General features: G+C 51.7%; 1 protein-coding gene across 3 annotated transcripts in view; it reads right to left on the reverse strand.

The window, feature by feature from the left end:
• Positions 1 to 2197: 2197 nt before the first annotated feature.
• SCHIP1 (schwannomin interacting protein 1) overlaps positions 2198 to 26133 on the reverse strand; it is a 45515-nt gene continuing 21579 nt past the window's right edge. Inside the window, exons 1-7 of one of the 3 annotated variants that reach the window (XM_077785758.1) lie at positions 24506 to 24722; positions 12074 to 12192; positions 9224 to 9341; positions 8007 to 8204; positions 6224 to 6347; positions 4507 to 4600; positions 2198 to 2844 (exon numbers count right to left, since the gene is read on the reverse strand). In XM_077785758.1, the coding sequence (XP_077641884.1) occupies positions 2793 to 2844; positions 4507 to 4600; positions 6224 to 6347; positions 8007 to 8204; positions 9224 to 9341; positions 12074 to 12192; positions 24506 to 24535 (735 nt within the window). In that variant the 5' untranslated portion in view covers positions 24536 to 24722 and the 3' untranslated portion in view covers positions 2198 to 2792. Of the gene's footprint in view, positions 2845 to 4506; positions 4601 to 6223; positions 6348 to 8006; positions 8205 to 9223; positions 9342 to 12073; positions 12193 to 16722; positions 16936 to 24505; positions 24723 to 26133 lie in introns of those variants that run through there. The other 2 variants (XM_077785757.1, XM_077785756.1) reach the window with 2 other exon arrangements.

Genomic DNA, 26133 nt, shown 5'->3' on the forward strand with positions numbered 1-26133 from the left:
TCCAAAGAAAAGGAATTTATGGCTTCTTATCAGAAGAAAATAATTTCTTCAGGCCTTGCTCAGACTCGAAGACGCCAGGGGATTAAAGGAAACAGTTGAGATACAACAGACAGAGTTTCTTGTTTTAAATAAATGTATGCATAACCATAAAGGATGTATAAATATGCAACAAGTTTATTGGTTTAAGGTTATTCCCTTGTTCACAAGTCATGCTTTTCCTGACTTAGTGTCCCAGAGCATCAGATGTCCGTAATTCTTTGCTTTTTATTGTCTTGTAATTGTCCTAACTCTAAACTTTATGACTCTAATTGTATTATTAATTTTTATAACCATTTTATTATTATTAAACTTTTACAATTTTAAAACCCGAGTGATTAAAATCTTAAAAACCAAGTTTTTCACACACCCCACGGCGCTGCCCCTGTGGCCAGGGAGATGCTGCTTAGCACACCCAGGAGCTGCTGGAGAGGAGGAGCCTAAAAAAGGGCAGAAAATCCCAAAAAGGGAGACCCAAACCTGCAGGGAAGCTGCTGGCTCAGAGCTCACCCCAGCTCCCAAGGGTGGTGGAATTCCCACCAGCAGGAGGAGGATTTGGGGTTATTTTTTATTTCATGCAACATTTCAGGTTCTTCAGGCACAGGTTTAGGATCAGACTTAAAAATATTAAGGGGTGTTGTGGTTTGAGACCAGCTGGAGAACAATTCCCAGCCTGGCATCCTGTGGGAGAGGGGTTATGTTTTTTTTTGGGAATCAAAAACCCACTCAGGAGGGTGCAGGAGGCTCCAAGCTGGACCAAGAGCCAGGAACGAAACCCAAAACCCAAAACCTTGCTCAGAAACCACACCGGATCCTTTTCAGAAATATCCTTCAATCCAGCAATTCCAGCATTGCCATCACCCACGGCACCCCTGGGAGCCAAGGAGACCCAGAGCAGGATTTTCTCCTGGAAAATCCCAAATTCCCCCAGGCCAGGAGGGGAAAACCAGCGGGGGGGTGAGTGGGATAACAAATTCTGTCCAGCAAATCTGAGCAGGGGATGGAATTCCAGCCTTTCCAGAGCTGGGGGTGCCAGGGGGGCACCCTGGGGCTTTCTTGATTTTTAAAAAATTTTTTCCCCTTAAAACTGAGAGCAAACTTTGTGGATTTGGGGTTTTTTCGTGCTTTAAATGCAGCTCCTCCCTGAGAGCCAGAGCTGCTTCTCATGGAGGCAGAACATCCACGGAGAGATTTTGGGGTCAGACACCGCAAATTTGGGGGTTTTGAGGGAAAACTTTACCTTTAGAGCAGCTCTCCCCACGTGCAGGGAAACCAGCACCCCAATATTTCTTTATATTTCTGCATAGATTTAAAAAGAAGGATTAAAAGAGTTGACTTTTTTTTTTTTTTTCCTGGGCTGCAGGAATCATTCCAGTTGCTAACTTGTTATTAAATTAATCCATCCCTACTCCCTAAATTAAACCAACTCCCATCCCAACCCCCAAACCCCTCCAAGGGCTTCTTCCAACCCTGCCCTTTCTGCAAAAAAAAAAAAGGGGGGAAAAGTAATTTTCTAAAAGAAAGAAGTGCTTTAATAAAAGCCATTCCTGGCAGGGGATGAAATTTTAATGCAGCTGAGGCCTTTTGCAAACACCCTGAATAAGTCATCAGGCAGAGCCTTGGCTGGGATGGATTTGCCCCCAAGGAAATGAGAATTAAAAGGTAAAAAGCTGCTGGGAGCACCAGGCTGGGACTTAGGAAGGGCTGGCTGGGTCCTTCCAGCTGTAAATCCAATAAAAGAGGGATGGAGACAAATTTATTTTGTCCCAGTGTCCCCTCTCCTACAGGCAGAGTGAGGAATTCCAGATTTAATCCATTTAATTTGCTGCCCATTTTTAAACATAAATTATTCTTTTTATTTCTAGAATTTCATTTAAGTGTTCAGCCCAGACAATAAAATATAAAATATAAAAAACCCGCCTGGGGTGTGTGTCTGCTGCTTCCAGCCATCACAAATTCAGGGCTCAGCATTACAGAAGAATCCATGTGAAACAGAATTAGGAACTTACAAATAAATAACTCTACAAAACCCCTCTCTTCTCTCAGTTTCATGTCATCAGCAAGGCCAAAAAAAAAAAAAAAAAAAAAAGGGTTTTTTTTACACATTTAGTTGGGGGATCCACCAGCAAATCCACCCCTTTGGCAAGAAACAGACGTGTCATAGGAAACAATGGTGGTAATTTTTATTTTACAGCTTTATACAGAAAACTTCCAACTCTCTGCACCCCAGCGAGTGTTAATAGCACACCTAAAAATGAATGTCAGGTAGCCAACATTCCCCAAAATGCTGAGAACTGAGGAAAATGTACAGGTTACTGAAAGCTACGACGTCACTACGAGGCAGGCATGGATTTTTTTGTTGACTTGTATAGCACCGTCAAGAACAGGTTCTTTATTTCAAAACTACAGTGAGGAATAAAAAAGTAGTCAATGGTAAAATATCATCCAACCCCAAAAAAAAAGTCTCTAAAACGACCAAAAATAAAGTTAAGCTACCCTCTCTTCTCGCCCATGATTTATAATGTTATAAGTACTGTACAATTCTCTTTGTTTCTGTAATAATAATAATAACATTATTATTATTATTATTATTAAAATGCCTGATAATATTTAGTGGCACGAGTAAAAAAAAAAAAAATAAAATAAATTAAGAAGCAGAGGCCAATCACCAGACAGAAAGCTTGGGACATGGTCAATGAGCAACATTGGAATTCTGGACTCTGGAATTCCCTGGAGAGGACAGAGGCAGGAGGGATTCACTTGGTTGGCATCTTCTCTGCCAGGTGCTTCTGCTGGCTCTCGGCGTGCCTGGGGACAGCAAGGGGCTGTTATTCCCTGTTTTCCAAAAAAAAAAAAAGCTGGAAAATCTAACCCCCCCCTGCTCCAGCACCCAGCTGGGAATTGCGTTTTCCCAGGGAAAACCACCACGTTTTTGTGGATCTGTTCCTGGCAGGAGGGTGGGTGAAGCCCTTTGGGTTTGGTTTGGGATTTCAGGGATTTTTCCCTCCCTTCCCACAGGGATGGGCAGCACTTTTCCCCCAAATCACAGAGGGGATCCCCTCCAAACCCCCCAGGTAACACAGCCAGTGCCCCAGCACCCCCAAAATTGGAAACTGGGGGCAGGAGGAGAGCCCAGGAGCTGGGTGGCACCGGCCCAGCTCCAGCTCCCATCCCAAACCTCCCCTCCCCGCTGGTATTTCATTTTTCCCAATCCCAAATGTTTCCCTTTGGAATCCCAGGCCTGGTGTGCTGACACTGCCCGGGGCCTCTCTTCTTCCCCAGCTCCTTCCATCCCCACTCTTGGCATTTCTGAATGGAATATTCAGAATATTTGGGAGCATTTGATATTCCTGGAGCCCATCCCTAATGACCCCAAAGGAAAACGCCTGCTGGGCCTTGCTGCCAGGGGATGGAGCCCTTGCGGGAGCCTGCAAAGCTTTTTGGTTTATCTTCTATTATTATTATTTAAATTAATGTTATTTGATATTATGTAATAGGTAATATCTAATTACTATTAGATATAATACAACTATATTATATATATTATATATAACATAATATAAACTATATATTATATATAATATTGTATATATATCTATTATAATAATATGATGTAGAAAATATATACTATTATATATTATATATATTATTATAATATATATTATATACAATAAATACGTAATATATATACTATATACAATATCTATATTATAATATATATTATATATTATAATATATATTTTATATAATACAACTATATTTTATATATTATATATAACATTATATAAACTACATTATATTATATATAATATTGCATATATAATTATATAAAATATAATATAATAATATGATGTATAAAATATATACTATTATATATAAAATCTATTATATATAATAGATATATTGTAACATATATATTATAATTACTATTATATTATAATTACTATAATATACAACTATATTATATATAATATATAATAAAATATAAACTACATTATATTATATATATTGTATATATAATTATATATATTACAATATAATGTATAAAACATGTACTATTATATATATAATATTTTTATATTGTTATATTATTATGCTATAAAATATGATTAAATATATTATATTATTACGAGATACAATATTATAAAATATATATTTCTTAAACTTTTTATTATTTTATATATTACACAATGTTATATATTATTATATTATAAATATTTCTAACGTTTATATTATCTTATATTTATATTGAAATACGTATTAAAGGCATATTTATATTAATGAAATATTAATGTTTAATCGATTCCATAGCTTTCCCCCTTGTCCAGCCCTCCTGATGGCAAAGACAGATCCCTGCCCAGCCTGGCCTGGGACACTTCCATGGAAAATCCACCCCGGGGAACAATTCCTTCCCAAAATCCCAAAATCCCAAAATCCCAAAATCCCGGCGGGGGGAGCAGCCCGGAGCACCTGGTGAGGTCCTCGATGTCCACGAGCATGGCGTCCTGCTCCGTGTGCAGCTCGTCCCGCACCAGCAGCAGCTGCACCAGCTCCTCGTTCAGGCCTGCGCCGGAGGGACGGCCCAGGGGTGTGCTGGGGATGGGCCCCAAAACACAGCCCGGATTGATCCCCAAAACACAGCCCGGACGGGCCCCCAAAACACAGCCCGGATTGATCCCCAAAACACAGCCCGGACGGGCCCCCAAAACACAGCCCGGATTGACCCCAAAAACACAGCCCGGATTGACCCCCAAAACACAGCCCGGACGGGCCCCCAAAACACAGCCCGGATTGACCCCAAAAACACAGCCCGGATTGACCCCCAAAACACAGCCCGGATTGACCCCAAAAACACAGCCCGGATTGACCCCAAAAACACAGCCCGGATTGACCCCCAAAAACACAGCCCGGACGGGCCCCCAAAAACACAGCCCGGAATGACCCCCAAAAACACAGCTCGGATTGACCCCAAAAACACAGCCCGGACGGGCTCCCAAAACCCACACCCTGCTGGGGACGGGCCCCAAAAACACAGCCCGGACGGGCCCCCAAAAACACAGCCCGGATTGACCCCCAAAAACACAGCCCGGATTGACCCCCAAAAACACAGCCCAGACGGGCCCCCAAAAACACAGCCCAGACTGGCCCCCAAAATCCACACCCTGGATTGACCCCCAAAACCCACACCCCGGACTGGCCCCAAAAACACACCCTGGATTGACCCCCCAAAATCCACACCCTGGATTGACCCCAAAATCCACACCCTGCTGGGGACTGACCCCCAGATCCACACCCCGGACTGGCCCCCAAAACCGCACCCTGGATTGGCCCCAAAACCACACCCCGGACGGGCCCCCAAAAACACAGCCTGGATTGACCCCCAAAATCCACACCCCGGACTGGCCCCCAAAAACACAGCCCGGATTGACCCCCAAAAACACACCCCGGATTGACCCACAAAAACACACCCTGGATTGGCCCCCAAAACCCACACCCTGCTGGGGACTGTCCCCCAAAAACACACCCCGGACTGGCCCCCAAAACACAGCCCGGATTGACCCCCAAAATCCACACCCTGGATTGACCCCAAAAACACACCCCGGATTGACCCCCAAAAACACACCCTGGATTGACCCCCCAAAATCCACACCCTGGATTGACCCCCCAAAATCCACACCCCGGATTGACCCCCAAAACACAGCCCGGATTGACCCCCAAAATCCACACCCTGCTGGGGACTGGCCCCAAAACCCACACCCCGGATTGGCCCCCAAAATCCACACCCCACTGGGGGTAGTCCCCCAAAATCCACACCCCCGCTTGGGATTGTCCCCCAAAATCCACAAATCCCTGCAGCCATGGGGATTGTCCCCCAAAATCCACACCCCCCCTGGGGATTGTCCCCCAAAATCCACACCCCACTGAGGATTGCCCCCCAAAATCCACAAATCCCTGCAGCCATGGGGATTGTCCCCCAAAATCCACAAATCCCTGCAGCCATGGGGATTGTCCCCAAAATCCACAAATCCCTGCAGCCATGGGGATTGTCCCCAAAATCCACAAATCCCTGCAGCCATGGAGATCCCAGCTGATAGCCCTTCCCATGGGGAATATTTCTATTTATCCCAGAGAATGGTCCTTAATTAAAGCAGGCAGAGCCGTGGGTAATGAAGCAATTAGCGCTTACTCTCTATCTGGGAGTGCAGGTCATTGACGATCACCTGGAGCTGCCCGATGGTCATGTCCCTCAGGTCCGTGGGCTTTAAACTTCTCTTCATCAGGCATTCGCTTATATGAGGCATATGTGGCAGCTGGAAAGAAATATTCAATGTTTTACTACTTTCTTCCAGTATTTTGCCTTTTCCTAACAATATTTTACTGTTTTCTTCCCATTGTTTCTAGTTCTGAGCCGTTTGTCCCCTCAGTTTTGCATCCCCCCCTCACAAATGACAATTCCACCAAATGGAGTCCGGCCAGCAAGACAAAAGTGGGCCTAAGGCTCCTGGAGGAGCAGGAGCAGGAATATCAGAGGGAATTGGCTCCCAGTGGAGCAGGAATATTTTATGGAATTGGCTCCCAGTGGAGCAAGAATATCTGACAGAACTGGCTCCCAGTGGAACAGGAGCAGGAATATCTGATGGAATTGGCTCCCAGTGGAACAGGAATACCTGATGGAATTGGCTCCTGGTGGAGCAGGAGCAGGAATATCTGAGGGAATTGGCTCCCAGTGGAGCAGGAATATTTTATGGAATTATCTTCTAGTGATGGAGGAGCAGGAATATCTGAGGGAATTGTCTCCTAGTGATGGAGGAGCAGGAATATCTGAGGGAATTGTCTCCTAGTGATGGAGGAGAAGGAATATCTGAGGGAATTGGCTTCTAGTGATGGAGGAGCAGGAATATTTGAGGGAATTGGGTCCCCGTGGAGCAAGAATATCTTATGGAATTTGCTCCCAGTGGAGCAGGAATATCTGATGGAATTGGGTCCCAGTGGAGCAGGAATATTTGATGGAATTGCTCCCAGTGGAGCAGGAGCAGGAATATCTGAGGGAATTGGCTCCCAGTGGAGCAGGAATATTTTGGCTCCCAATGGTGGAGGAGCAGGAATATCTGACGGAACTGGCTCCCAGTGGAGCAGGAATATCTGAGGGAATTGGCTCCCAGTGGAGCAGGAGCAGGAATATTTGATGGAATTGGCTCCCAGTGGAGCAGGAATATCTGACAGAACTGGCTCCCAGTGGAGCAGGAATATCTGAGGGAATTGGCTCCCAGTGGAGCAGGAGCAGGAATATTTGATGGAATTGGCTCCCAGTGGAGCAGGAATATCTGATGGAATTGGCTCCTAGTGGTGGAGCAGGAATACCTGATGGAATTGGCTCCCAGTGGAGCAGGAATATCTGACAGAACTGGCTCCCAGTGGAGCAGGAGCAGGAATATTTGATGGAATTGGCTCCCAGTGGAGCAGGAGCAGGAATATTTGATGGAATTGGCTCCCAGTGGAGCAGGAATATTTGATGGAACTGGCTATTAGTGGTGGAGCAGGAATATCTGAGGGAATTGGCTCCCAGTGGAGCAGGAATATCTGAGGGAATTGGCTCCCAGTGGAGCAGGAGCAGGAATACCTGATGGAATTGGCTCCAAATGGAGCAGGAATACCTGATGGAATTGGCTCCAAGTGGAGCAGGAACACCTGATGGAACTGGCTCCTGGTGGAGCAGGAGCAGGAATACCTGATGGAATTGGGAGTGAGGGTGGTGGTGACAGCCCTGGACTGGGACAGGAGCGCTCCAGATGGGATGAACAGGCCCAGCTCAGAGCATGAACACCTCAGGGCATCACCAACCTCCAGCACCTCATTCCCTGCTCCCACTTCTCCTTCCAGCCCCTTCTCCAGCCCTCCTCTGCCCATCTCCCACCCCGCTGGGCCAGCAGAGCTGTGGCTGCCCAGGGCTCCCCCCCGGCCCCACTCACGAGATCCGCTACCGGCGACTTCTTCCTGTTCTGCTTCTCCACCTCCACCTGCATCTTGGCCATGGGCTTTGCCATCGCCAAGGCCATCTTGGCTTCAGCCTGGAGCTTCTTCTGCCTGCTGAGGAAATCCATGTCATCCAGGGACTCCGACTCCTCCTCCGTCGTGTCTCTGTCCGAGTAGGACGAGCTCTGCTTGCTCTGGGGAAGCAAAGAAGCCACAGCAAAGTTTGACCTATTTTTGTGCTTTTTTTTTTTCCCCCCTACAGAAGCTGTGAAAGGCGTGGATTTATTTTTTATCTTAATCCACGGGATTATCTTTAAGAATCAGAGTGATTCCCAGCTTGGCCTCCTTGGCTTTACAGGGAAAGAGGAGCCCAGCAGATCAGAAGGTGTGGAGAGGTTAAACTGGAGGTGAAACACTCGGGGCTGTGGTGGTGGATCCAAAAAGGAATGTTGGATCCATGAAGGAAAGGAAAGGAAAACAGGAAAGGAAAATAATGAGAAAGGAAAATGGGAAAGGAAAGGAAAATGGGAGAGGAAAGGAAAATGGGAGAGGAAAGGAAAATGGGAGAGGAAAGGGAAAGGGAAGGAAAATGGGAACGGAAAGGAAAATGGGAAAGGAAATGGGAAAGGAAAATGGGAAAGGAAAGGAAAGGAAAATGGGGGAGGAAAGGAAAATGGGAAAGGAAAATGGGAAAGGAAAATGGGAAAGGAAAATGGGAAAGGAAAATGGGAGAGGAAAGGAAAATGGGAGAGGAAAGGGAAAGGGAAGGAAAATAGGAACAGAAAGGAAAATGGGAAAGGAAATGGGAAAGGAAAATGGGAAAGGAAAATGGGGGAGGAAAGGAAAATGGGAGAGGAAAGGAAAATGGGAAAGGAAAGGAAAATGGGAAAGGAAAATGGGAAAGGAAAATGGGAAAGGAAAATGGGGGAGGAAAGGAAAATGGGAGAGGAAAGGAAAATGGGAAAGGAAAGGAAAATGGGAGAGGAAAGGGAAAGGGAAGGAAAATGGGAACGGAAAGGAAAATGGGAAAGGAAATGGGAAAGGAAAGGCAAAAGGGAAAAGCCTTCACATGAAGGCATCAACTCCCCAGCAGCAGGGGAGGTTTCTCGTGTGTCCCTCAGCATCTCGGGCTGCCCCGGGGCTGCAGCCTGAGCAGGACCGTTCCCCAGGGACTCCCGGGGCTGTCCTGCTGCGGCTGAGGCGCCAGACCCACCATGGGTGACAGGGGTGTGTCCAGGCTGGTCTCTGTCCTGCTGTCATCGCCGTCGCTGTCCTTGTCGCTGCCGCTGTCGTTGACGAAGCAGATCTGCAGGTTCATGCCGCTCTGCAGGCTGGGGGAGCACGGCCACAGGTGACACGGCCACCCTGGGCTGCGAGGGCCACCAACCCCACAGGGCCACCAGTCCCCCAGGGCCACCAGCCCCCCAGGGCCACCAGCCCAGCAGGGCCACCAGCCCAGCAGAGCCACCAGCCCAGAGGGGCCACCAGCCCTACAGGGCCACCAGCCCCACAGGGCCACCAGCCCCGCAGGGCCACCAGCCCCACAGGGCCACCAGCCCCACAGGGCCACCAGCCCAGCAGGGCCACCAGCCCAGCGGGGCCACCAGCCCAGCAGGGCCACCAGCCCAGCGGGGCCACTGGGAGCCCTGTGCCACATACATTCAGGGCTTTACCACCATCTGCTGATAAACTGCAGAATTACCCCCACGCTGCAGCAGTTTTGGGTTTTTTTGTTTTTTTTTTTTTTTGGTTGGTTTTTTGGTTGTTGGGGTTTTTTTTGGGTTTTTTTGGGTTTTTTTGGGTTTTTTGGGGTTTTTTTGTGTTTTTTGCGGTTTTTTTTATGGTAGTTATTTCGGAATGCCACTGTTCTTTTTGATTATTCGGACGAAATAAAATCTATAAAATGCAACAAAAAGATATGGAACGTGCCACCATTAAAAAAACACCACAAAAATGATTTACAAATAAAGAACAAAAAAAAAATAGACAAGTATAAAGATATAAATAGCATATGTAATAACATATCTTATTAAATATTTTGTCAGTGGTGGAAATGATTTATTCACTGTTTGTTTCCAAGACACTCCTGTAGCGCTGGAGTTTATTCTGGTGTTTTCCAAATCCCCCTGCTCCACTGCTGGACTGGGATTGATTAACCCCACCCACATTCCCCTCCCCGGGAATGATTTTCTCTGGAAGCAGGATCAGGGAATCCTGCAGGATGAGAGAAGGGAAAAGCCCAGGTGAGAGATCCCAATCCATCCCCAAAGCCCAGGTGAGAGACCCCAATCCATCCCCACCTGCTGGAGATGGAGAATTCCCCAAATCCTGTTATTCCTCATTCCCAGTGTGCTGGGAGCTTGTGCTGCTCCTTAGGAACAGCAAACTCCTACTTTCCATTTATTTCTGTGGGGGTTTTACTTACCATTAGCACAAAATAAATAGGATTAATCATTGTTTGTTAATGAACAAGTGAAGGTGGTGGCTGCCCCTGGATCCCTGGAATTGTTCCAGGCCAGGTTGGACAGGGTTTGGGATAGTGGGAGCTGTCCCTGCCCATGGACAGAGAACTGGATGAGCTTTAAGGTCCCTTCCAACCCCAGCATCCCACGATCCTACTCTGCAACTCCACACAAAAACATGGGAATAACGTCCTGCAAACATTCCTGCGGGTCCTGGAACAGGGAATACTTTTCCTGGCTTATAAATATTAACAAGCACCAAATCCTTCAGGCACAGCTGGCAGTTTCTGGGGGCACAGCTGCCAAACCCTGATGAGCTGCATTAATTAGAGCCCTGCTCTAATTACCAGACAGCAGCTCCTGGTTCAGCTGTAACTACACATAGCAAAGCTGTTTTCCCTTTCAAATGATCTGCAGCTCGATTTAATTCCACAACTGCACCTCTCCCCTGGAACAGCAGGAATCCTCCTGTGTTTCTGCCTCCCTAAACCTTCTTTCTCCCATTCCATGGCAACAGGTAGAGCTTCACTCCCAGCATGGGAGGTGTTTGAAGCTTCCCCAGTGTTGTGGGTTCCAGCTGAACACAAAAAGGACTTTCTGGAGTGCATTTGACGCAGAAACCTTAAAAATCCAAGGGAGGAATCCATGTGCAGCTCCAGGGATGGAGCCATGTCCGGAGCAGAGCTGGTGGATGTGGAGGGGAGGCAGGAAGCCACATCAAAGCTTCTTTTGTCCATCCTCCAGTGCTTCCCGAGCATTAATCACTTTTCCAATCATTGGTCACAATTCCACAATCATGGGGGTTGGAATTCCCAAATGGTTTGGGTTGGAAGGGACCTTAAAGCTCCTCCAGTGCCACCCTGCCACGGCAGGGACACCTCCCAGTGTCCCAGGTGCTCCCAGTGTCCAGGGGCAGCCACAGCTTCTCCAGGCACCCTCTTCCAAATCCTAAATGAAAACCTGAAGGAAACCTAACTCAGAAAACTTCACCTCATTTCCTTTATCCCCTCAACATCCAAACACCTTTTTGTGGCAAGCACATTTCTCTCCCTCTCAGGATTTTTCACAGAGGTACACAAAAAGAAGAAAGAGAAAACAATTTCTATTTCTGCTCCTTGTTTTTCCCATGTGGAATGTGTGTGGAGAATTGTTTACCTGGGGGGAGTGCTTGGTTGGATTCTGGTGGGGATTGTTTGAGCCTGGTGGCCAATCCAACCCACCTGGGGCTGGGCTCTCAGAGAGGGTCACGAGTTGTGTGAGAGTCAGAGAAAGCAGTATGTAGTTTTAGTATCCTCCTTTTATATAGTATATTGATGTATTTTAGCATAGTTATAATAAAGAAATCATTCAGCCTTCTGAATTGAGTCAGACATCAGAATTCCTTCCCATTGTGTTTGCCTGCATTTACAACACGTTTCTACCCAGCACTAAATGAGAATTTCCCCATCCCTTACAAGTGTTCACATAACACGCAGGACCCGCACCTGGGTGTTGTTCTGAGCATGGAAAATTCGGGAATAGGGCTAAAGGGCAGCGTGAGGGGTGATCCTGGGATGTCCATGCAGAGCTCTGCCCCGTGCCAGGACGTGGGCTCGGCTTACCGGGAGGACAGGCTGGGCTTGCCGCTCTTGCTGCAGCTCGTGTAGAGCCCGGGGCCATCGTCGAAGAAACTGCCCAGAGCCAACTTCTGCCTGATGGACTCACGCTCGTTCTTCTGGGCCTGCAGGGAGGGACAGGGTGAGCCCATGGGAGGGACACGGGGTCTGGGGAGGGACACGGGGTCTGGGGAGGGACACGGGGTCTGGGGAGGGACACGGGGTGAGCCCATGGGAGGGACACGGGGTCTGGGGAGGGACACGGGGTCTGGGGAGGGACACGGGGTCTGGGGTCTGGGGAGGGACATGGGGATTGGGGTCTGGGGAAGGACACGGGGATTGGGGTCTGGGGAGGGACACGGGGATTGGGGAGGGACACGGGGATCGGGGTCTGGGGAGGGACAGGAAGGGATGAAGCTCTGGGAAGGGACAGGGAAAGATGAAAATATGGGAAGACATGAAGCTCTGGGAAGGGCCAGGGAAGGATGGAGGTCTGGGAAGAGACAAGGAGGGCTGAAGCTCTGGAGAGGGACACAGGGATCAGGCTCTGGGAAAGGACAGGGAAGGATGAAGCTCTGGGAAGGGACAGGAAAGGATAAAGCTCTGGGAAGGGACACAGGGATCAGGATCTGGGAAGGGACAGGGAGGAATGAGGTCTGGGAAGGGACACATGGAAGGATGAAACTCTGGGAAGGGACAGGGAGGGATGGAGATCTGGGAAAGGACACGAAGGGATGAAGCTCTGGGAAGGACACATGGAAGGCTGAAGCTCTGGGAAGGACAGGGAGGGATGAAGCTCTGGGAAGGACACATGGAAGGCTGAAACTCTGGGAAGGGACAGGAAGGGATGAAGCTCTGGGAAGGACATATGGAAGGCTGAAGCTCTGGGAAGGACAGGGAGGGACGAGCTGTGCCCAGCCCAGGGCACAGGAAGGGCACTTGTCCCAGCAGCCCCACCACCAAGCTCAGCACGTCCAGCACCTCCCAAGCATTCCACACAGAGCACGTCCCACTGGGAATCCCCAGCTGCACCTCTCTCCACGTGGAACCAGCCTGGTCTGCCTTGGAGAGGACCTTAAAGGTCCTCTGACTGCGCCCCAAACTCGCTGACAGATACATCCTGGTACATTCCCCAGGATCTGTTCCTACATCCACACCCAGCCACCTCCATCAGCCTCCTCCTCTTCCCTGAGCAACTTCCAGCCCCAAAAAAATCCTGCCAGAGGGCTCAGGGATGGAATTTGAACCATTGTCATCAAATTAGCCCTGGGTTTTAAACTGTAATTACATTTTATATATAAATATAAGCCCAAACACCACTAAAAAAATCTAAATCTACATAAATATATGTACAGGAGTTTTAAAATAGCAATCAACAAAATTATTTGCAATGAATCCCTGATCAATAACTGTGCAATCAATGTGCAATAAATGCAAATCTCAGCTCCGGATTCAAAATCTCCCCCAGAGTCTGTCACTAATGGGTCACGTGCCAACACTGACAACAAATTCAGGAAGTTATTGATGGAAGGAACACTTGGAAAGCCTCAAACATCTAATTATAAAATAACACTTAATACCCAACCCAGGAAACACAACAAAAAGAAACAGAGCAGGCAAGGCTGGGCTGCTTCCACGGGGTTAATTTATGGAATTGTGCTTCTTATATCCCACCTCAGGAAAAAATAAAGCACCTTTTTGTACAAGGAAGTGTGACAAAATGCAAATTACTCACCTAAAATAACAAATGATTTAATTCCAGCTCCAACGCTGATTATACACATTATTACCCTGCCCATTAAATTGTCAATCCCTCACCAAAATAATTCATTTATAACCTAACTCCTTTTATTTCAAATCCTGAAAATAACAAAAATAACTCCCACGACACCGAGTCTTTGGGCTGAGCTCCAGGTTCCTGAAGTTTCACCTAGGCCATTGTTTTTAGGTTTCAATAATCAATACTTCAATCACATGGAGACAGATTTAGGATTAAAAATAGCCAGCCCTGCTGGGGAGGGCAGAACAGGGGAAAAAAAAAATAAGGAGAAATGAGTGGAAATAAATTTTTAATGAACTGAAAGCAGAAGGAGGGAGGTTGGTGCCCATCTCAGGGTGCCCTTGGCTGTGCCACTGCACCAATATTCCAGCAAGTCCCGGAAATTTCCCCTTTCCCAGCTCAGAGGATCCTCTCCCACATCTTCCCGTCTAAATCGGATTTTTCCTTGTGCTCCAACCAAAATCCAGCCCCCAGCACATCCCCACCCCCACTCCAGCTGGGTCTTCTCCCTCCTCAGAGCGTCCCCACCTCCTCCACGGGCACCAAAACTGCTCCTTTTCCATTAAAATCCAGGGAGATGGGACATTCTCCTCCTTTCTGATGGATCTGCCTCTCCAGATGTGTTTTAATTTTGCTCTTTCCCACTGCCCCCAGGCTGACATCTGTACATTCAATCAACATGCAATTTGTTTTCTCCACCAGGTCATTAATGAGGATTCTCAGTAACTCTGCTCCCAGGACTGAGCTGGGAATATCCCATTTTCCAAGCCAGGCCCAGGCTAAAGACCATAAAGAAATCCAGAATCCTATGTGCTGTTATAAAATGGGAGCTGTTAGTAAGAAATAAAATATACCTGAGGGAACTGGACTTTAGGTTTTGGATAAATTACCTGACAGCTGCACTCGAAATCCAGAGCTGGGTATGAAAAAATATAAATGGAGAAGGGGAAGAGCAAGGTGGGTTTTGACTATCAAATATTCTGACTTGGTACAGAAGGAATAATGGGTCAAATCCTCAAAATGCACAGGTAATTCCAAGGAAAACACAACCCCGTGGTATTGTGTAGTTTATGAAATGTGTCTTTTGGCACTGACCCAAAAAATAAAAGTATTTCTGCTCTGTGCAGAGCTGAGCCCAATTCGGTTCTCACAATCATTTTAAACAAAAAGCTGCTTTTGGCTTTTAAGGGGAAAACAAAACATTCCGGGGTGGATTTTTGGAGGTTTTCCTTCTTCCCCTCCACCTTCCCTGTGGGCAGGGCAGCAGTGCTGGAGCCTGGACTGGGAGCACAGCTCAGGCTTGGCTGGGGCTGCTCCAGGGAAAGGGCAACGAGATCCTGGAATGGTCTGGGATGGAAGAGACCTCAGAGCTCATCCCACTCCCACGGCAGGGAATCCATCCAACCTGGCCGTGGGCACTGCCAGGGATCAGCTGCTCTGGGATTCCATCCCAGCCAGGAATTCCCAATTCCCAGTCTCCCACCCATCCCTGCCCTCTGGCACTGGGAGCCATTCCCTGGGTCCTGTCCCAGCCAGGAATTCCCAATTCCCAATGTCCCACTCATCCCTGCCCCCTGGCACTGGGAGCCATTCCCTGGGTCCTGTCCCAGCCAGGAATTCCCAATTCCCAATCTCCCATCCATCCTCTCCCTCTGGCACTGGAGCCATTCCCTGTTCCTGTCCCAGTCAGGAATTCCCAATTCCCAATCTCCCACCCAGCCCTGCCCCCTGGCACTGGGAGCCATTCCCTGTTCCTGTCCCTCCATCCTTGTCCCCAGCCCCTCTCCAGCTCTCCTGGAGCCCCTCCAGGCCCTGGCAGGGCTCTGAGCTCTCCCTGGAGCTTCTCCTCTCCAGGTTGAACATTCCCAGCTCTCCCAGCCTGGCTCCAGAGGGGCTCCAGCCCTTGGAGCAGCTCCATGATCTCCTCCAGCCTCCCTCCAGCAGCTCCAGATCCTGCCCTGCCAGGACCCGTCCCCATCCTGCCCTGCCAGGACCCGTCCCCATCCTGCCCTGCCAGGACCCGTCCCTGTCCTGCCAGGACCCAGCCCTGGCACAGCCCTGCAGGAGAGGGGAGCAGGAGGGGGAGGGAATCTCTTCCCACCCATCCTCAGGCAACAAACACTTTGGGAACACTGGGACACCAGCAGGGACACTGGGACACAAACAGAGACACTGAGACACAAACAGGGACACTGGGACACCAGCAGGGACACTGGGACACCAGCAGGGACACTGGGACACAAACAGGGACACTGGGACACCAGCAGGGACACTGGGACATGAACAGGGACACTGGGACACAAACAGGGACACTGGGACACAAACTCCAGGGACACTGGGACACAAACAGGGACACTGGGACACAAACTCCAGGGACACTGGGACACCAGCAGGGACACTGGGACACTCAGCAGGAATACTGGGACACAAACAGGGACACTGGGACACTCGGCCAGGCCACCAGGGCTATTTTGGCCAGGCTCTGTCCTTCCCAGCCCGGCCCAGGACTATATTTAAAGTCCCGGAGCCGTAGGCAGAGTCTCATTTCATCTCTACACTGCACCAGGGCTATTCTGGGATTTACAAACAACGCAGGAGCACACAAAATGTGGTTTTATCTCCTGGTTTCTTCCTGGGGTCAATGCCCACCCAAGTCAAACTTTTTGAGCCACGTTAAAAACACCTTAAATAAAAAAAAACCCGGGGGTTTCCAGAAACCTTTGGAAGTTCCTTTGGAACCTTGTCCTGCTGTTTTATCCTCAGGAGCTGAGGCCAGAGGGAAGGAGGAAGGTTTGAACACTTCACAGACCCCGGCAGCGTTCCCGGCCTGCTGGCACCCACAGGCTCCTTTCTGTCCCTTCTTTGTCCCTTTTACCTTTTTGTAGCTGCCCTCCGCGGGCGGCGGGGCTGCTTTCCTGAGGATGTCACCCATTCCATCACCCCGCTCCCGGCTCATCTGCCCCGCTCCCGGTGGCACATCTCAGTCCTGCCCCGGGCACCGAGGTTCGGGATGCTCCTCCAGCCCCTGGGCTCTCCCAGAGAAAGGCAGGGAGCCCCAGGGAGAGGAGAGGAGCCGCGGCCGCCTCCAGCCACTGCCAGCGCCGGATAAAAATAACCCCGAGCTCCAGCGGCTGCACAAGGGCAGGAAAAACGCCGGTGTCTGGTGTCAAAGTGCCAGCCTGGCCCTGCTGCCCGGCCCGGAGCAAGGGGCTGCCTCCTTCCCTCCCTCCCTCCTTCCTTCCTTTCCCTCCCTTCCTTCCCCCTTTCCTTTCCTTTCCTTTCCTTTCCTTTCCTTTCCTTTCCTTTCCTTTCCTTCCCTTCCCTTCCCTTCCCTTCCCTTCCCTTCCCTTCCCTTCCCTTCCCTTCCCTTCCCTTCCCTTCCCTTCCCTTCCCTTCCCTTCCCTTCCCTTCCCTTCCCTTCCCTTCCCTTCCCTTCCCTTCCCTTCCCTTCCCTTCCCTTCCCTTCCCTTCCCTTCCCTTCCCTTCCCTTCCCTTCCCTTCCCTTCCCTCCCCTCCCCTCCCCTCCCCTCCCCTCCCCTCCCCTCCCCTCCCCTCCCCTCCCCTCCCCTCCCCTCCCCTCCCCTCCCCTCCCCTCCCCTCCCCTCCCCTCCCCTCCCCTCCCCTCCCCTCCCCTCCCCTCCCCTCCCCTCCCCTCCCCTCCCCTCCCCTCCCCTCCCCTCCCCTCCCCTCCCCTCCCCTCCCCTCCCCTCCCCTTCCCTCCTTCCTGGGGCTTTTTCCCCAGGAAAGTTATCCCAGTGAATTCCCAGGGTCCATCACAGGGATTCACATCCCACAGATGGGAGCTGCCAGCTGGAATTTTTACTCCACGTAAAACCCACTAGTAAGGACCCCACGGAGCTGTTCCCCACATAATTCGTTTTTTTCCAGGTGCAAAAAAATCCGAAATTTGTTGGGATGAAGCAACAGAGGCACCAGCCTAACCCCGCTCCCCATCCTGTGGGTGTGGAGAGCCTGGGGATCCCCAAAAATTCCATCCCTGGCTCCTGGGGGACTCAGCCTGCAGACCTGGAGCTTCCCAAGGGCACCACGATGCCCTGGCACACAAATCCCGCTCTGTCCCCGCTGAGATCCCATCCCAGACCCAGGAAAGTCTGCCTGGATCAGCTGCAGGGAGAGCAGAGCTCATGCTCAGGGAATTCCCAAAAGGAACCCTTAGGAAGATGCAATTATGCCACAGTTACCCCCCAAAACCTGGCACAGCAGCAAGAAAATTCCTGATTTTTGGTGCAACACAACTATAGAGAAATAATCTTCATTTCCCTACGATGTTTAATGAGAAATCCAAGCCATGCTGGCATCATTCCAGCCCAAATGCAAATTCCAGGTACATTCCCAGCTCCAACAACACCCAAGTGATGCAGCCCACCATGAATCTACTCCAAATTTTCAGGGCAAAAGCAGCAGTAATAAATGTTTGATTCCATTCTTGTCCCCAACTTTGCAACTGTAATTCCCAAATGAAACAAAGTCATTCTCTGGGCATTTCCTTATTTTCAGTTCCCCTCCGCCGCCGACTCATTTGTCCTTTCCTGCAGCTGCTAAATCCACTTCCACTCCCAGCTGAGGACGGATCCTGACACAATAAATCCCAAATAAATAAAAAAACCACAGCACGGCCCCGGGGGAAGGATGTGGTGGCCAGGAGCAGGGGCTGGGATTTGTCACCTCAGGGCTGTGACAATCCTGCTCCATCCGGGATGTCCCCATGTCCCCTCCCCTGCAAAGTGACCCCAAAGCCACCCCGAAGGGGAGGAAGTGACACAACGCTAAACACAGAAATAGGAATAAATATACTCCAGCCTTGCCAGCCACAGGTTTGAGGATATTTTAGGATATTCCATCCCCTATGGCAGCTCCCAGGCCAGCTCGCCCCTGCCCTGCCCTCCGGGCATTCCCTGAGCTGATCCCACTGAGCTGATGCCAACCTCCAGGGAAAACCTGCAGGAGCTGAGAAAGCCCAAACCTGGCCCAGCAGCACAGCTGGGCACCCCTGGAGCCACAGCTGGGGCACATCTGGGGCCTTCCTCAGTGCCAGGAACTGCTCCCCTGGGATGGGCTGGGAAAGGCTGATTTAAATCTGGGATATCAACAGGGATTTCGGGATTCTCTCGGCACAGGGGCCAAACTCTTCGGTGTTCAGCCCCTTCCCCATGGGCTGAAGCCACAGCCAGCATTGTCCCTCTGCTGGGAACATCCCAAAAAAGGGCTCCACGTGCCCCAGGGATGCGGGGGAAGAGCCTGGTTTCCCTTTTCCAGCAGCAAGGGAAAGCTCAGAGCAGCAAACTCCGGAGCAGCTCAGATTCTGGGGGGTCCCTGGCACGGGAGCACACGGAGCCAGCTCTGCCAGGAACGCCGGGATGGGCACGCAAGGCTTGGAATCATCCCTGAGTGAGGCCAGGAAATGGTGCTTGCAACACGCCTCCATGGCTCCAGGACAGTAAAACAGCAAAATTCCCTTTTCCTGGAGATAAAAGCATTGCTGGAGTCAGGGAAATCCCCCTGGGGCTGGGGTGTGCTGCGGAGGGACAGGAATTGCCCCCTCCTTCCTGCTGGGATCAGCTCCCAAACACCAAGGGAGGAGAGGAGCCCCTGGATTCCCAGCAGAGTTCAAGGAATGCCCTCCAAGGTGCCCAAAATCATGGGCACGGAGCACTCAGGGACCGGGGTAAATTCCAGCACCTTGGAATTGCCAGAACTATCAGGGAGAGATTCTTTACAAGAGGATGGGACAGGAAAAGGGGAATTGGTTTTAACCTGGAAGAGGGCAGGGATGGATGGGATATCGGGAAGGAATTCCTCCCTGGGAGGGTGGGCAGGCCCTGGAATGGATTTCCCAGAGCAGCTGTGGCTGCTCCTCAATCCCTGGAAGTGTCCAAGGCCAGCTTGGATGGGGCTTGGAGGAACCTGGGGTAGTGGGAGGTGTCCCTGCCCATCAGGAGGGGTTTTAAGGCCCTTTCCATTCCAAATTATTCCACGATTCCGTGCCACAAAACCTCGATTTTATTCTGAGTGTTGGAATAAACCTCTCCCACCAGCCCCTTCCCAGCACTCCTGCAAGTATAAAATTCAGGGATGAGCTGCCCCCGAGCTCTCCCTGTGCTGATGCTTCCCTGAGCTTCAGCACATTCCACGAGCTTTTCCAGCGCTTGGCAGAGCCTTTTTTTGGGATCTCTGTCTGAACAAGGCCCCAGAGCTCCCTGACAAAGGCTCTGTGGGGCAGTGGCACAGAGCCCCCTCAGCTGTGCCAGCCTGCAGCACTCTCCATGGGAAGGGGCCAGGCCAGCAGCTCTCCAGCTTCTCCACGCTGGATTTTTATGGAATTTGAGGTTTTCCCCAAGGCCTGTCCCTTGGAGTTATATTTTGCCACCAGAATTTGCACTCACTTCAAAGAAAAAAGGTGATTTTTGGAGCCTCCAAACCCCTCCTGAGATGAAACCAAAGAAACCTGATGAAGTCTCCAATTCTTTTGTGAATTTTGTGGATCTGTTCCGGGGTTCTCTGGGATCCTGGGAGGGGTGGGGGGGCATCCAGCCCTGCCTGGTTCATCCCTGGCACTTCCAGCCTGATCCAAAGTGGCACCAGCACCTCCCTGGAACAGGGTTTGCCAGCAGACCCCTCCCAAAAACAGCCAAATAAAGCCAATCCCAACACCCGGACACATCCCTGAAAAACCCACCAGGCTCCACCACCTCAGAGATGATTTCTAAGCTCATAAAAATCTCTTTTCTCCTCGGATCTCTTTTCCTTTTTAATTTTCCTCGCACGTGTGGAGCCTGGAACCATCTCCAGGGCGAGCCTGGTGCCAGCAGATAGCTCAGCCCCTGCCTGGTGCCAGGACACGGAGCCAAATCCCGTTCCCAGGGGAACTGGGAGGCTCCTGCCACGGGCACTGGGTGCCCCTGAATCCTCTGCTTTTAATCAGAAATTCAAAATTCCATGATTTAGATGCACCACCCACTTGTACGGCGACGGTACAAAATGTGATTAAAGCAGGAAGAGGCTGAGGAGCCCAGAGCTGCTCCGTGGCTCTGTCAGGCCCTGCTGAAAATACAGATTTACAAAGCAAACTGAAGGCAGAACAAAACCTGCATTTCTGGGATGAAGCCTGGATTTTCATGCCGGATTTTTATCCCCAGGTGGGCTCAGGAGCTCACAAAACATCCCTGAGCCAAGGTTTTCCTGGTCAGGCTGCAGCAGGAATGATGGAGCCCTAAATAAAATGTTTGATATAGGGAAATTAATTGGAATAAATAAGGAAAGAAGCATAATTAAGAGAAAAATGGGATGGGGAGGGAAGGGAAGGGAAGGGAAGGGAAGGGAAGGGAAGGGAAGGGAAGGGAAGGGAAGGGAAGGGAAGGGAAGGGAAGGGAAGGGAAGGGAGAGTGGCAGCATCCAGCCTGATTCCAGGATGCATCCATGGAAAAGATGGCAGATGCTGGGGCACCCAGGCCATGGAAGATCCACCCTAAATTCCAGGAATTCACCTGATTCAGCCACATCCAAACCCCAGGAGAGCCCAGGGCCACCTGCACTTCCCAGCCCAGCACTGCCAGCTCATTTCTGGGGGAAGCAGGGATTTGAGGAATATCCTCCTCTTCCTCAGCAGCTGCCCCATCCCAGCTCCCTCCCTGTCACGGGTTTGGTGGCCCAGGTCAGAATTTTTCTGCTGGAATTCTCCAAAACAAACCCATTTTTCAGTTTTTCCCAAGTGCTGCCTCGTTGCTCTCTTTGATTTATTTTTAGTTTCTTTAACAGCTCCAAAAAAAGGGGTGTGGGGAAGCAGCAGAGGAGATGAAACACTGCCACCCCTCCCCTGGGCAACCAAATCCCAGCACTGCTGGCTTCCAGTGTGATCCCAAACCCGGGATCCGAGTCCACAAAAGGATTAAAACATTAAAACTCTCAAACTCAGCCTTTGGGTTAGTGGGGTTGGGAGGGGGCTGGGGTTGCTCTTAATCCCTGCAGCACCCCGGGAAGGTTTGGAAACACACTTTAATTGAAAAGATGATTCCCTATTTTCTTTTTTTCCCTAGGATTTTGCGTGGTTTCTGGTTGGTTTCCCCCCGATATTGATGGGTTTGGAGGAGAGGAGCCAATCCATAAACAAGCAGGGGATGGCAGCAGGGAAAGGCGGCGGATTTTGGCCGGACCTGTGCCGCAGCTCGGCATCATCATCACCATCATCATCATCACCATCATCATCATCACCATCATCATCATCACCATCATCACCATCATCCCACCCCCCCGGAGCTTTTCCAGCCGGGAAACAATGCCCAACCTTTAACCCCTGCGTTCCTGAGTATGCTGGGAAAACATCCGCTGCTCCCAAACAATGGCACCATTTATCCCGGCTGTCCAGAGCAACAGGCTCGGAGCTGCAGGGAAAATCAAAAGGCTGGGGGAAAGAAAAAAAACAACAACAACAACAACAAAAAAACCAACAAAAAACCCCCAGGATATTTTTATTTCCAAAGAGGTTAAAAATAGAAATTCACTTCCACAATTGCTAGACTGAAAATATTCCGTAAAAAAAAAAAAAAAAAATCATTTCAGCTCCTCTCTGTTTTCGTATCTTTTCCCTTCGCGAGATATTTTGCATCTGAGATATTTTGCTGGAAAACACGGCCTGAGGTTGGAAGGAAACACGGGAACGGAGGGAAAACAAGGAAGGGGCGCTGGCCTGGGCAAGGCCCTGCTCGCTGAGGCTCCGGCTCTGGGCATGTTTGGGAATGGGGGTTCTCCAAAGCACCCTCACTGCACCCAGGCAAAGGCATTGCTCAGCCAGAGGGACAGGTGCTGGTGCATTTAATAATCCGACGGTGCCACCGAGCCCCTAAATGAGCCATCGGGCCCCTAAATGAGCCACCGAGCCCCTAAATGAACCACTGAGACCCTAATTGAGCCATCGAGCCCCTAAATGTGACACCAATCCCCTATTAAGCCACCAAGCCCCTAAATGAGCCACCGAGCCCCTAAATGAACCACTGAGACCCTAATTGAGCCACCGAGCCCCTAAATGTGACACCAAGCCCCTAAATGAGCCACCAAGCCTCTAAATGAGCCATCGATCCCCTAAATGAGTGATGGATCCCCTAAATGTGCCACCGAGCCCGTTTTGAGCCACCGAGCCCCTAAATGAGCCATCGAGCCCCTAAATGAACCACCGAGATCCTAATTGAGCCATCGAGCCCCTAAATGTGACACCGATCCCCTATTAAGCCACCAAGCCCCTAAATGAGCCATCGAGCCCCTAAATGTGCCATCAAAGCCCTAATTGAGCCACCGAGCCCCTAATTGAGCTGCTTCTCGAGCAGGTGCACCCACAGCACCCATCCTCTCCCCCATCCTCTCCCCCATCCTCTCATCCATCCTCTCATCCATCCTCTCACCCATCCTCTCATCCATCCTCTCCCCATCCTCTCCCCCATCCTCTCCCCATCCTCTCCCCCATCCTCTCCCCATCCTCTCATCCATCCTCTCCCCCATCCTCTCCCCCATCCTCTCATCCATCCTCTCCCCCATCCTCTCCCCATCCTCTCGCCCATCCTCTCCCCCATCCTCTCCCCATCCTCTCATCCATCCTCTCGCCCATCCTCTCTCCAGAGGGAAATGAAGCCCCAAGTCCAGCCCAGCCCCCAAGTTCCCACCGAGATCCCCGCGATGTTCCGCAGCCCGGGGAGCCCGGGGAGCCCGGGGAGCCCGGGGCCGGTCACGACCCCCGCCGTGGCCGGTTCCTGCGGAGCCCGAGCAGCCCGTGAATCGCCGTCCTGCGCTCGCAGAACCGTGGGAAGCGCAGGAAACGCTCCGAAGGAGACACATCCCCGCGCTGCGGCAGCTCCGGCACTGCGACCCCGCGGCTCTCCCGCTTCCCGGGAGCGGCTTTATCCCGGCAGGAAGGCAGCGGGATGCAGGCAGAGAGGGATGGGGGCATCCCCGGCCCCGCTGCGCCCCTCAACATCACATGGCGAGCACAAAAGCTCCGGGGCTGCTCTGCCCGCCGAGCCCCGGGGTGCTCGGAGAGAACCCCGGGATGGTCGGACTGAACCCCAAGATGCTCAGAGCGAACCCCGGGATGCTCGGAGCGATTCCCGGGGTGCTCGGAGCGAACCCCGGGATGCTGGGAGCGAACCCCAAGATGCTCAGAGCGAACCCCGGGATGCTCGGAGCGAACCCCGGGATGCTCAGAGCGAACCCCGAGATGCTCGGAGCGAACCCCAAGATGCTCAGAGCGATTCCCGGGATGCTCGGAGCGAACCCCAAGATGCTCAGAGCGAACCCCAAGATGCTCGGAGCGAACCCCGGGATGGTCGGACTGAACCCCAAGATGCTCGGAGCGAACCCCGGGATGCTCGGAGCGAACCCCGGGATGCTCGGAGCGAACCCCGGGATGCTCGGAGCGATTCCCGGGATGCTCGGAGCGATTCCCGGGATGCTCGGAGCGATTCCCGGGATGCTCGGAGCGAACCCCGGGGTGCTCGGAGCGAACCCCGGGATGCTCGGTGCGAGCCCGAAGCGGCGGCCCCGCGCTGCCGCAGCCCCGGGGGTGGCACAGAGCGGGTCTGGCTCCGGCCGGGGGTGGGCCGGGGCTGTCCGCAGCTGCCCGGGGCCGGGGGCCAGGCCCGCTCGCCCCTTACCTGGTAGGAGCAGTTTTCCTGGTGAACCATCTCGGTGCATCATCCGCCGCCGCCGCCCCGCCGGCAGCGCCCGCAGCCGCCGCGGCCCCGGCGGGGGAGGAGGAGGAGGATGGGGAGGATGGGGAGAAGGCAGCAGCAGCAGCAGCAGGAGGAGGAGGAGGAGGAGGAGGCAGCCCGGGAAGATGGATGCGGCCGCGCTGCTCCGCCTGCGCAGCGGCGGCGCCGGGAGCGCGGCGGGGGCCGGGCCGGGGCCGCTCCGGGCGGGGCTGCCGCGGCCGCGCTCCTCTCCGGGAGGAGGAATAAAAAAACCCTCAAACCCCCCCTGGGCACGGGGAGGCTCCCCCGGCCCCGGCGGGGCTGCGGCAGCTGCGGGTCCGGTCCCCCGGTCCCCCCGGTCCCCCCGGCGGGGATGGAGCGCGGCCCCGGAGCCCCGGAGCGGCCGGCGCTGGAGAACGGCCCCGGCCGCCTCCCTGCGCCGGCTGCCGCGGAAACGGCGAGCGGGATTTCCGCGAGAGGCCCTGCCCTACATTCCCGGTTATTTGGACCTCCTGCAGCCGGCAGGGACGGAGCGGAGCTCGGCCCCGGCGCCCACCTGGCCCCGGCCGGGCTTGGGGCAGGGAAAGCCCCGGGACACGGGGGAAAAGCCCAGGCTGGGCTCCAGGGAGAATTCCTGCTCTGAAGGGGGGTTAAGCACGGGAAGGGGCTGCCCAGGGCAGTGCTGGAGTCACATCCCTGGGAAGGTTCGAAAAACGAGTGGGTGGGGATGAACCCGAGCCCTGGGGAATGCGGCTCAGTGAGCACTGGGTGATCTTGGGGGGCTTTTCCAAGCACAACACGAACCCAAACATCCTCATTTACAAGCCTGGAGGGGGAGGACACACCAAATATCATTTTAGGTCCTTGTTTTGTCTGGGCACAGCGGCACTAAAACACCCAGAGAGCGCTGGTGGGGCCACAGGCTGGGCTCACACCATGCCCTGGGCACTCCCAGCCAGGCAGGGAACAGCAGAAATTCCATTTTTCCCTCCTTTCCTTGGCACACAGGGATTTATCCTGCTCCTAGGCCCAGCTGTTCAGGGATTCGCATGGCTAAATCCAGGAACGCTTGCTCAGGGCAGCTCGGATTTGATTCCCCCACACCAGATGTGCCTCTAAAAAGAAAAAGGCCTTTGTGGGATCATCACCCTGCCCCAGCTTTCCCAGCTTCCCACCAGCACAGACAGGCTGGAGCAGCTGTGGGAGGATGGATGGAGAATCCCTGGAGTCCCTGTGCAGCTGGGGCAGGGATGGAGGCAACCCCCAGACCCTCCCCCCCGCAGTGCTCTCTCTCCCCTGCAGCAGTAGAGCTTAAAAAAAAAAAAATAAAATAAAGACACTTCATTTAAAAAGAAAAAATTAATATATTCTGCATAAATTTTTAAGAGAGCGTGAAGTCATCCTTGGTTTTTCCTGGATCTGCAGAGGATCCCATTCAAGCAGACATCAAAATAAAAAGTCATCCAAATAAACCATCCCCACTCTGCAATTTTCTGCATAACCTTGGCTTTGTTTGGAGAAGGATCTGTGCAAGCTAAAAGCGGCTCCACGCATTACATAAATTCCATTTATTCTGTGCATCACAAGGAAAA

Source organism: Lonchura striata, chromosome 10 (assembly GCF_046129695.1).
Source record: "Lonchura striata isolate bLonStr1 chromosome 10, bLonStr1.mat, whole genome shotgun sequence".
NCBI lineage: Eukaryota > Metazoa > Chordata > Aves > Passeriformes > Estrildidae > Lonchura > Lonchura striata.